Source organism: Littorina saxatilis, linkage group LG4, assembly GCF_037325665.1.
Source record: "Littorina saxatilis isolate snail1 linkage group LG4, US_GU_Lsax_2.0, whole genome shotgun sequence".
Taxonomy (NCBI): Eukaryota; Metazoa; Mollusca; class Gastropoda; order Littorinimorpha; family Littorinidae; genus Littorina; species Littorina saxatilis.
Genome location: NC_090248.1, coordinates 30,060,397 through 30,072,894, shown reverse-complemented (window position 1 = coordinate 30,072,894; position 12,498 = coordinate 30,060,397). Strand labels below are relative to the sequence as shown.

Here is a 12,498-nt window from a genome sequence, read left to right as displayed (position 1 = left end):
GGTGGCCTGTCATGACAGGTATATTTTGGCAAAGGTAATAGACAAAGGGACAACAGAAGGTTTCCTTTATTTTATTTTTTTTGGTGGGGGGGAGGGGGGGGGGGGTGGGGTCTTCTCATCAAAGTGCCCAATCATTATAGATACCATTGTAGTAATAGATACCATTGTAGTAATTCTATATGTTCATGTTCTTGGAGCTGAAAGATTTTCAAAAACTGTATTGCAGGTGTGGAAATCATTGCTGTAACAAAACAAAGTTATTGATTTGACCAAGCAACTTGTGTGTGTCATTTAAGCAGAATAGACGCAGAGTCATAGGTGTTGTATCCTACCTCTGGAACTGAAAGAGTTGTTTGCCATCCAGGTTATAGACATGAAGGTCAGTGTCAGAGCAGCAGTACAGGTGTTCCAGGTTGTAGTCTAGCTCCACTTTCTTCACCCAGCTACCTCCAACGTTCGGCAGTGCATACCTGGTTAACATAATTGAATTAATTCACAAGCATAGGTCTGAGGCACGGCCACTGAAACCTCAATTTATCGTTCAGCATCATTGTGTCTGTGACATAAATAAAGTACAACCGCAGATCTCTAACAATATTCACATGTATGAAATAAAGATACCCCCATTTTAAGACCTCCACAAATATGAATAAATCAGGTCTTAAAAATGAGGGAGTATTAAATTGGGGGTAATGTTACAGAGGTTTATGAACAGAAAGTCAAAAAATAACAAGGGTCTTAAAAGGGAGGGAATCTTCAATTGGGGTGTCTTAAAACGGGGTTCCACTGTCAAGGGAGTTAATCAAAGTGGTTAATTTAGTAGAACCACAACTTGCCAACAGAAGAAAATGCATGGGAAACCGTATGAAATGCTTGTGTGTGATTTACTTTTCTGGGACATAATCACAGACACACATATATAGAAACCAGTATCTTTTTCTTTTTACCTCAGTGTCAGTTGATAGTTTGCCAAAGGTTTCAGTTCGCCGATCATGGTACTTGATGTCTGGTGGAAGAGATACACCTGCAGCAAAATGAAAATAAGCGTAAAAAAAGAAAGAAAGAAACAAGTCGCGTAAGGCGAAAATACAACATTTAGTCAAGTAGCTGTCGAACTCACAGAATGAAACTGAACGCAATGCAACGCAGCAAGACCGTATACTCGTAGCATCGTCAGTCCACCGCTCATGGCAAAGGCAGTGAAATTGACAAGAAGAGCGGGGTAGTAGTTGCGGTGAGAAGGATAGCACGCTTTTCTGTACCTCTCTTCGTTTTAACTTTCTGAGCGTGTTTTCAATCCAAACATATCATATCTATATGTTTTTGGAATCAGGAACCGACAAGGAATAAGATGAAAGTGTTTTTAAATTGATTTCAAAAATTTAATTTTGATAATAATTTTTATATATTTAATTTTCAGAGCTTGTTTTTAATCCAAATATAACATATTTATATGTTTTTGGAATCAGCAAATGATGGAGAATAAGATGAACGTAAATTTGGATAGTTTTATAAAAAATTTTTTTTACAATTTTCAGATTTTTAATGACCAAAGTCATTAATTAAATTTTAAGCTACCAAGCTGAAATGCAATACCGAAGTCCGGGCTTCGTCGAACATTACTTGACCAAAATTTCAACCAATTTGGTTAAAAAAGACATTTATCAAAAAAATGAAAAAAACGTATGGGGATATCATACCCAGGAACTCTCATGTCAAATTTCATAAAGATCGGTCCAGTAGTTTGGTCTGAATCGCTCTACACGCACGCACGCACACACACACATACGTCGATTCCCCCCTCTATGTTAAAACATTTAGTCATAACTTGACTAAATGTAAAAAGACCAAAAATAATTAACTCAAAGAAAGCAGCAATGGCTACTGTTTCTTTTTCTATCTTGCTCTTTTTTGTTGAGCTTTTTAAATTCATTTAACCATGGTAGATTCAAGTATCAAACATACTTCATTACTGGTGTATGTAGTGCAAGAGTATGAAGGGGTCTTTTTTTTAGCTTGCTTGTCTTTTTATTTTTAACTGATGGGCAATATAGTTGCATGTTGTAGTCTCTCTCGATCTCTCTCTAGCATATAGTATTCATATTGTTTTACTTCGTATATTAGATTTTGTGTTTCGTGTGGCAGTGGTGCTTATGCTTATTTATTGTACATTTACATGTTATGCCTATATGAATTCATTATATTATGTTGTTTATATGCGTGCGGATGTGTTAGTGTGAATGTAAAGGGCACGTTGTAAGATTAGGCCCTTGGCTTAAAATGTTTACCCTTTATGTCAATAAAAATGTTCTAAGTCTAAGTCTCTTTCTCTCCCTCTCAATCAATTTATGTTAAAACTTGACATTTTTTTCTCCATGACAATTGAACTTATGATGCCTTACTTGATTCAGTATTTGTTTTCACTGACTGGCCATTTAAATGTTAATCAAAATATTGTGCAGTAGATTTTATCTTTTTATCTTTACATACAGTTATAATGTGTAAAGTTTGCTCTTATAGCTCTTCGAGTATATTTTGTTCTGTTGTAGTTGACCCTATCTAGGACGAGGGCTGGATGTAAAAAATCATATGTTCTTGCTTATCTATTACCCTCAATAATAAAGATAAGATAAGATAAGATAAAATAAGAAAACTTTAATGTCCATTTTCATTTTACATAATTATGGAAATGTGTCTTTTGGCACCACATCACATTTCTAATAACACAAACACACGATCATATTTAGCTGTTTGTTCGTTCATGGGCTGAAACTCCCACGGCTTTTACGTGTATGACCGTTTTTACCCCGCCATTTTAGGCAGCCATACGCCGCTTTCGGAGGAAGCATGCTGGGTATTTTCGTGTTTCTATAACCCACCGAACTCTGACATGGATTACAGGATCTTTTTCGTGCACACTTGGTCTTGTGCTTGCGTGTACACACGGGGGGTGTTCGGACACCGAGGAGAGTCTGCACACAAAGTTGACTCTGAGAAATAAATCTCTCGCCGAACGTGGGGACGAACTCACGCTGACAGCGGCCAACTGGATACAAATCCAGCGCGCTACCGACTGAGCTACATCCCCGCCCTGACTGAGCTACATCCCCGCCCTGACTGAGCTACATCCCCGCCCTGACTGAGCTACATCCCCGCCCTGACTGAGCTACATCCCCGCCCTATCATATTTAGCAAGATGTTGTCTTGTGTTTCTCACTCTCTAACCTTTTCTCAATTCCACCCACCTTTATTCCTTGGACTCCCCCTGTGATCAGCTCATCCCTGAGAGGGTTGAAGAGCATGAAGAGGACTGACCTGAGGTCAGCACTGATTGAACAGGTCTCCACAAAGTCTCTGTTTAGCACCTGCCAAGCACATATTTTATTTTATCCTACATTAGTGAGAGACAGCACCCATGTGATAAATAAACCATCTCTTCACATGTGTGTAGATTATGTAAATGAGGTCGTGTCAAACTACATGTGCAGTCTGGCAGGGACATAATTTCTTCTGCTCATGATGACAAAGTTATTGGGACAAAGTCCATTACACACAGATAATCAAAATGTAATGCTTTCTGTTCATGAGAAACAACTTTGTAACAGTTCAAAAGACACTTGAATTTACATGTAAATAAATAACATATAAAAGATTTTGTCAACAGAAATTGCTAAGTTACATCCCCCTTAATGTAACATCTTTTCAGTCAGAAAGAAATGCACGTGATATGTTCAGTATATGACCTGTGAGGGTGAACAATCTCTTCAGAAAAATTATGACTTGTTCATAAGAACTCCTGAGGCTCAAACCGTGTACGTACACTTCCAAGGCATACACTTTTTATGATTGTTTTAGTAGATTTTAGCAGACACACAACTACCAACATTTTGAACAACAACCACACACATAAGCAGCTAAAAAGAACAAAAGTAACAACAAAATAAAACAACAACACAATTCATACCTTCAAAGAGAAATCTCTCCCAAGAGCAAAGTAACAGTTGTGCTTGCGGGCGTACACCAAGTACGTGATCAATCGATATTCATGTCTCGGATATGTCAAACTTCTCACCACTGTCCAGACAAAAGTACAAAAGGACATAATGCATGAATTAACATACACGTACAATAAACTTTAAATTCTATGTGATTATACTCACCACATTTTTCAGATCCCACCCATACGAAGTGCATTCTGACATCTATATAATATAATGTAATCTTCAACCTAAGCAGTACTTTTTTTCTTTTTTTGACTGAAATGTACCACATGACTGCAATTATAAATATAATGGGTATACATAAACAATAGGTTGTATATTTTATCGAACTTTTGCTGATATGTTATGTCTGTTTAGTCCTGACTGAATCCATTCTTCTGGCATTTCTATTCAATGATTCAAAGGTTTAGTTCAACATTATCCTAGAATGAAAATCTGTGTAGACAGAATACTGCAATATTATCATTAACTAAGCTAAACACAGACGTGGATGCAGACACCCAGATAGACACAAAATAGAGGCAATAACATCACATACAAACACACACACACATACATTCAAAATCACCCAAAATATGCTCAAAAGTTAAAGGTCAGATAAATGAGAGTTGCGACACTTTGAGCACAAGAGCGCAGTGGCGGGGTGGTAAGATGTCGGCCTCCTAATCGGAATGTTGTGTGTTCGAATCCCAGTCACTGCCGCCTGGTGGGTTAAAAGTGAAGATTTTTCCGATCTCCCAGTCCCAGGTCAACTTATGTGCAGACCTGCTAGTGACTTAACCCCCTTTGTGTGTACACGCAAGCACAAGACCAAGTGCGCACGGAAAAGATCCTGTAATCCATGTCAGAGTTCGGTGGGTTATAGAAACACGAAAATACCCAGCATGCTTCCCCCGAAATATAGAGTGCTGTCCCTTCTGCGCCCAGCGGCTGCATTTCAGAGCTCTCTCATATTTCTTACTGTGTGCCTTGAGTCGCCTCGTGGTGAGATATGTGTGCGATATAAATTCGAAAATTTTTAATTAAATTTTCATTTGATTAATATACTTACCCGAGTCACATATTTAGCATTGACGCAGTCGAGATGCTAGGTAGACTGAAAAAACGCTATCCCGTCTATAGTATAAGGGAAGCAACCCAAGCAAAAAAGTAGCAAGCTTGCTACCCTGGGTTGCCTCCCGTAGCGTGCATCACGCCACAGCTCTCGTACCCAATACGAGACACCCTCATTCGACTTCTAGAATACAAAGAAACTAAAAGCGGGGAAGGTGGGAGGGAATTACCTATGTGACTCGGGTAAGTATATTAATCAAATGAAAATTTAATTAAAAATTTTCGATTAAATTACATATTCTTACTCCGAGTCACATATTTAGCAGATAACTCCAACAAGGTGGTGGGTAAGATCAAAAAGTTCAAACTCACTCTAAAGTTCTGGAGAGACAAAAGCCAGCTGCCGCCAAGGAAGGAATAGGCCGAGACCCATCCTGACAGAGGGCAGCAATGTCTGCAGAACCTGATAAGACAAAATCCTAGCGCCAGAAGCTGTGCGCAGGACATCATCCAAACCCCATAGGCAAAAAAGGCCAAGGAGGAGGCCCAGGCCCTGGAAATGGGCTCGGGCCGAGCCGAGGGAAAGATAGCATAAGCTATGACAAGGCGGAGGGCAAGAAAATCCCTTGCCAAGAAACTGGCCCACTGCCAAAAGTCAGGAAAGGATCCCGTGAGAAAGCAACCACTGACTCACTCTAAACCCTTGCCAGGAACTGGCCCACTGCCAAAGGACAGAAACGGACCGAGAACCACCCTGATTGACAGCCGAGATGTCTCTCAGGCAAGAAATGCGAAAGACGACCTCAGAGAGCCAGTAAGCTGTGCCCAGCACTTCTTCCAATCTTCTGAACCGTAAAACAGTCCGGAAAAGGACCCCAGTCTTGGATAAACCCGACCAAGTAGAGGGAAGGACAAGCTGCCCCCCCCCCCCTTAAATGGAAGGAAATGCTAATGGCCTGGAAAAGATCCGTGCGTAAGGTTGCCGGCTAAGCCCTGAAAAGGACCGACCCTCACGGAGACCATAAGGCAACCATGCCAAAGTAAGAAAACTTTGGGATGGAGTGAGGCCCAAAAGGCCGTTGAGAGAACAGTCAGCTCCGGAAGAGTGACCAAACTCCAAACCGGAAAGAGAGAGACGCCTGAGTATCAAGTACCAGGGTCCAACTCAATGAGCAAAACTCAAGGGAGACGGTCACCGGTCGTCCCCTGCCCATCCCTGCGAAAGCAGAGAGAGGGGTAAAAAAGGGGACGAAGCGACCTAAGGTAGTGCATAAGCACCGCAAATGCGGACTCGCAGATCGAACCAGCCGTCAGCCTCCCGAGACCAGAGTTCTCAGTAATAGTCAAAGTTGCAAGTGAAAAAGGGGTGACCAGGCCGGAAGCCCACCCCAGCAGAAATCGTCCCAACTCACATCATGCAAGCATGATGGAGAAGAGGAAGAGACGAAATCCGCAGTCACAGGAACCAATTGCCAAAGTCGCAACACGACAGGCAGGAGACTATAACACAGGCTAAGGCCGAGAGCCTTGCTGCCCGTAGGCCGGCCATTGCACCAAAGTACTTAAAGTACACAGGCACAGTAAGAAACCAAAAGTTTCGGCCGCCGAAAAAGATGCTGGCCTAGAGGCCGGCACCGAGAAAACTGGAACATTAGCTAGACCTCTGCCCAAAAAGGGGAGGAGTAGCCAAAAAACCTGAGAAAAAGTGACAAGCCAAGAATGACTTCTCAAACATGCAATGCCCAGACAATGCACCCTCAGGAAAATCTGAATGTTACTTCCGAGGCCAACTCAAGTGAACCTTAAGTTTGGACGAAACACCAGAACGCGTCTGATCGCTAGAGAAAGACAAAGTCAGACTCGGCGAAAGACAAACCTGGACCGAGTCCAGAAGCTCGTGGCAAGAGAAAACGGGGAAGCCCAAAGGCAGAAACCCCCTTTTAAACGGAAATCGACCTCTCAGCACCCATACGCTGGGAAAGAGAAAGAATGTCGAAGCCCGAAGCCACAAGCACAAGGAAAGCAACAACCACCACCTCCAACGGATGAAATGGCTGTTGCTCCCGCCGAGGCTAACACCCCGAAGCCCTAAGGCCGGCTGTTGTTTCAAAAACCTAGCGTGCCTATGACGGCTGTGAAAGAAACAATCTCACCTGAGCTGAGGACGTAGGCCGCTTAGGCTGAGTCCGCTTAGGTATAGCCTGCTTAGGAGCGGCCTGCTTTTGCTGCTTTCAAATTGAAGCTCAAAAGAAGGGAACCGCTGTTCTCTGTTGGTCTCAATCCCCTGCTTCTGGCATGAGAGGCCAGGCTGCCGGAGAGAGACCGTCCACCAAGGATGACGAACTGAGAATGTTCCTTGTCGACTCCTCAGAAAACCGGGAGTGGGCAAGAAACAAGTCCCTTCCGCACGAGACCGCATGGGAATAGTGCAGAGAGGACAGCCTCATCTGTGCCTCGTTCACCCTTGTAAGTGTGGAGAGGAGTGAGACACTTCCTCCGCGTCCTGCCCTTTACTAAGGGGAAAGGGCGCCAAGGAATCTGCCAGAGCGCAAGGAAGCGCCCGCAGGAGAGCCTCGGAAATGGAACTGAGTTCCAAAAGTTGTCAGCCCCCTTCCTCAGAGAATAGGAGATTCTGCCCATAGAACGGCAGAACCGAATCCTTCCTCAACGGCTTCGTAAGAAGCGAAGAAGTTCCGGCGTGACCGGAAACGGTGCACGCGGACGGGGAAAGGCCAACAGGCGGCGACGAGACGACCTTGGCCAAGGCAACTTCCTCTGGTCCGCTAAGGGCACGAAGGAGGAAGCCTGCGCAGGAGCGGCAAGGTATTCCGATGCCAGCTCCGAAGCAGAACCCTGAGGAACCAGCAACGAAACCGACGCCGGAGGCCACCCCCTGTCGAAGAGGGGGGCTCGGCGAAAAGGCAAAAAGGCGAAAAGCTACTAAGGGCGATTCTTCAAACCAGAAGTAGCTGCTTCCTCTTTGCCAACCGAAGTTCTTCCTGTTGGCAATCGATTGTGCTCATTCCCTAACTGAGAGGAGGATGAGAGGGACCAAAAACCAAGGAAAGTGGGAGAGAGGAGCTAGCGGCCACCACCTGAGTGTGTGGATGCTGCTGTCCCAACAGAGGCAAGAAGCCTGTATGCCCATAGGGCAAGCCTTGTTCGAAATTCACCGGCGACCAAACGGAAGCAGCGGGAACTGAACCGGAAAATCCGGGAGGAGCCGGAAGTGCGGCAGCAACAGCAGCGCTATGCCAGAGCTGGTGCTGAGCCACCTACGAGCTGAAGCTCGGAACCCAAAGGTAGGCCGTAGGCCAGAACCGGAAGTGACAGTAACCTGTGCACTACCCGCTTGACCTACCCTCCTGCCAAGGCCGGAAGCGAAGCTGCCGGAAATGGCTGCCGTGCAAAGGGCAAAGCTCAAACCGGAAAGGGCCATGGGCTGCCCACACACCGATGAACTAACATTTCCAGCCGGAGCCGGAAGAGAAGCTGTCGCGGACGACTGCTTACGTATAGCGCAGCTCAAGCCGGATGGGATCATTATTTGTCCACGTTCCAACGAGGCACTACTTCCGTGAACCGGAAGTGCCGCTGTCGCGTACGACTGCCGACGTAAGGCAAGGCTCAAACCAGACGTGACAGTAGCCTGTGCACTAGCCAGTGACCCTACACTTCCGGTCGGAACCGGAAGAACAGCTGTCGCGGGCGACCGCTGTCATAGGACAAGGCTCGAACCAGACGTGACAGTAGTCTGTGCACTAGCAAGTGAACCTCTACTTCCGGCCGGAGCTGGAAGCGGCTGCCGCGAACGACTGCTGACGTAAATTCGGAAGCTGGCCAGAGCCGCCGAAGGCAGCTGCTCCTCGTACACGGACCCGAAGTCCGAAACGCCACCTGAAGGGGACGGCTCATAGCCAAAAGAACCCGACAAATGACGCTGCGAGGGAAGGCCGTAAGCCGAACGCCCATCCTGTTGGCCATCGATGAAACTCTCACCCCTGACTAAGAGGAAGATGAGAGTCACCAACGACCGAAGGCAGCTGAAGAGAGGAGCTAGCGGCCACCACCGAAGTGGGTGGCTGCTGCTGTCCCAACAGAGGCAAAAAGCCTGTGTGCCCAGGAGAACCACCGTATTCGAAATTCACCGGCGACACAACGGAAGCAGCGGGAACCGAACCGGAAAAGCCGGGAGGAGCAGGGAGTGCAGACGCAACAGCAGAACTATGCCATAGCTGGTGCTGAGGAGTCTGCAAGCCACAACCCGGAAGCCCTAGGCCGGAACCGGAAGTGACAGATGACTGTGCACGACCCGTTTGACCTACATTTCCTGCCCAGGCAGGAAGAGCAGCTGCCGGAAACGGCTGCTGTAGCAGGGCAAGGCTCGAACCGGAAGGGACCATGGGCTGTCCGCGAACCAGTGAACCAACACTTCCGGCCGGAGCCGGAAGCGAAGCTGCCGCGGACGGCTGCTTACGTAATTCGTAGCTCAAACCGGCAGGGACCATGGTCTGTCCGCTGTCCAGTGAACCACTACTTCCGGCCGGAGCCGGAAGGGAAGCTGCCGCGGACGGCTGCTTACGTAACTCGTAGCTCAAACCGGCAGGGACCATGGTCTGTCCGCTGTCCAGTGAACCACTACTTCCGGCCGGAGCCGGAAGGGAAGCTGCCGCGGACGGCTGCTTACGTAATTCGTAGCTCAAACCGGCAGGGACCATGGTCTGTCCGCTGTCCAGTGAACCACTACTTCCGGCCGGAGCCGGAAGGGAAGCTGCCGCGGACGGCTGCTTACGTAATTCGTAGCTCAAACCGGCAGGGACCATGGTCTGTCCGCTGTCCAGTGAACCACTACTTCCGGCCGGAGCCGGAAGTGCAGCTGCCGCGGACGGCTGCTGCGAGCACATACCTTGTGACGACCGTATCCCAAAAGGGACCTGCTCAGGTGCACTCCCGCAAGCGGTAGCCACCGAGCGCCGGCCGAGAAGAGAAACGCCTCCCTGTTCACCGCCTCCAGCACCAACGCCGAAGCCAGCAGGCTGGACAGGTGATCCGGAAACAACAGGAACACAGGAAGCCAACGACCGAGGGTCGCACATCCCCGGGAGGGAGGCAGAGCTGGAAACAAGGTCCGTCCACGCCATCTCAATTTCTGGAAGCAAAGAGGACAAAAGGCTAGCCACAGACGTGGTAGCGGTAATGCCCGCCGCCCGCGAGCCAGACGAAGTTTCCTCCGGCGCCGAAATGGGCACCGAAAAAACGAAGTTAGTCTTCGGGTCAGAAACGTGAACCGTGGGGTTCCTAGCCGAAGAAGTAGAAGCCGAGGGCTTAGGTTTGCCAGGGCCTATGCCCTTACTCTCGGCCTTAGCTGCTCGCTTTTTCTCACTATCAGACATGCTGTCACGCGAGAAAACAAACTACTGAAAATACACAAGTCTCTAGGACGTTAAAACTTCAGCAGAATAAACTAGCACAAAGTACAAGTTACAAGCAGGTAAAAGTGCTACTGGTCGACGCTAAAAGTCCGAGCACGGACCCAAACTAACCAGCAAAATACACCACGTGTAAGCGAAAAATGGCGACCAAAATGGCGGCCACAGCAACAAACTACCGAGCAAAATTCACAAGTCCGCGGACGAGAAAATTCTCAGCAGAATGGCAAAGCAAACAACAACAAAATGGAACAATCTCACCGCTAGAAACAGCTATGAGCAGACGGGGAGCCGAGGCTGGTGGGTGTCAAGCAGACAGCAAACAACAGCCTAGGAGCGAAATCAAGCACGACCTGTCTCTCTGGCTGAAAGATGTCGAATGAGGGTGTCTCGTATTGGGTACGAGAGCTGTGGCGTGATGCACGCTACGGGAGGCAACCCAGGGTAGCAAGCTTGCTACTTTTTTGCTTGGGTTGCTTCCCTTATACTATAGACGGGATAGCGTTTTTTCAGTCTACCTAGCATCTCGACTGCGTCAATGCTAAATATGTGACTCGGAGTAAGAATATGTAATTTAATCTCGTATTATTATTATTATTAAGAGGATATTTGAAACTAAGATGATAAAAATGTTGACAGTGACAATGTACCTCTGTTATCTACACGATCCCTTTTCCAAGACACAATACCCTTGGAATCCAAGAAAATGAACTGCCTCATCCTCCCATTGTAGCACACTGATGACAAAAACAACAATCACAGATTAGAGCTGAATAAGCCACACATTCTTGGTAAAAAACAAACAAACACCGACAACAAACAAAGAACACACTCAAATTCCTTCATGGTTTTTGATGACAATTATGAGTTAATTTTATGACTTTTTTTTTTATACAAATAAGCACCACAGGCAAACATGTTTCAGCTTTCACATTAGGCTGATTAGCAGCCGGACATTTTCAGAAGTAAATTTCAATTCACACACCACAATACACGTTAATAAAAAAATTATTAATAAATTGAGATGTGATTCTGTGAAGTCAAAATGTGTACAGCTACAAATTCATAGTAACAAAAACTCTAAATAATTTCACTTTTTCCAGCTTTCTTCTCTTGCTGTAATTCACCATACCTCCCATGATGTCAGGTTGGGTCCTCCCATGTTCGAAGGTGTCTCTGGGTTGGATTCCATAAGGAATATTAGTATACTGTTCAGACACTTTTCCAAAGGGACTGTCTTCATCAGAAGCCCCTTGCGAAGAAACTGATGCTGTGCGACCCCTTCCCTCCTCAGCTCTGTTCAAACTGTTTTTGATCTCCTCAAACACAGGATCAAAACCATCATCATCATCACTGCCAACAGATCTAGCATCTCCTTCATCGTCTGACAGATTATAAGCATATCTACTAACACTGTTTGCTTTGAACGAAAACTCTGTTTTTACTGACATCTTTTCCACAGCTTCTGAATCTATGAACACTGGAATGAAGCTAACAGGCTGTGGTACATCCTCCTGCTCTATCTCCTGATGCATATCATCGTCTGTCTGTCTCGGTAAAGAATCTACATTTTCTTGCATAGTCTCCTCCACCGGATCAGCTTCTGCGGTTGGCAGTGGCCTGTCAGAAAGCTGGCCCACAGGCAGAAGCTCAACTAATGTGTCTGCCATGGTCAGGAAGTCCTGTTGGAGCAGAGATCAATAGGAAATCAATAGACACATCGCCTGAGAATGGATTACATAGAAAATCAGTACAGCAATCAATCAAAGCTCAGTGCTCCTGCTACTAGTGTCAGCGTATACAGTATACACTATTAACATTGTCTGTGATGTTTTCAATCATAACTTGAAAGAATAATACTTTTTTTAAAAGGGAAATATTGGTTCATGTTTAATACCATCTACAGGCTTTAGTGTATTACTCATAGAAAAAAACTACACTAAAAAAACTTATCTCTACAAAGCCTTCTATAGTGGACAAATATAACACCTGTTATCAAAAATAACGTTTTCTGA

General features: G+C 45.9%; 1 protein-coding gene across 3 annotated transcripts in view; it reads right to left on the bottom strand.

Annotated features, from left to right (window-relative positions):
• Window positions 1-12,498, bottom strand: part of LOC138964446 (uncharacterized) — a 69,389-nt gene that overhangs the window by 56,615 nt on the left and 276 nt on the right. For all 3 annotated transcript variants that reach the window (XM_070336400.1, XM_070336401.1, XM_070336403.1), the window contains exons 2-7: window positions 11,616-12,165; window positions 11,134-11,220; window positions 3,965-4,074; window positions 3,246-3,365; window positions 948-1,024; window positions 333-470 (exon numbers count right to left, since the gene is read on the bottom strand). In XM_070336400.1, coding sequence (XP_070192501.1) covers window positions 333-470; window positions 948-1,024; window positions 3,246-3,365; window positions 3,965-4,074; window positions 11,134-11,220; window positions 11,616-12,153 — 1,070 coding nt within the window. In that variant the 5' untranslated portion in view covers window positions 12,154-12,165. The remainder of the gene's footprint in view (window positions 1-332; window positions 471-947; window positions 1,025-3,245; window positions 3,366-3,964; window positions 4,075-11,133; window positions 11,221-11,615; window positions 12,166-12,498) is intronic.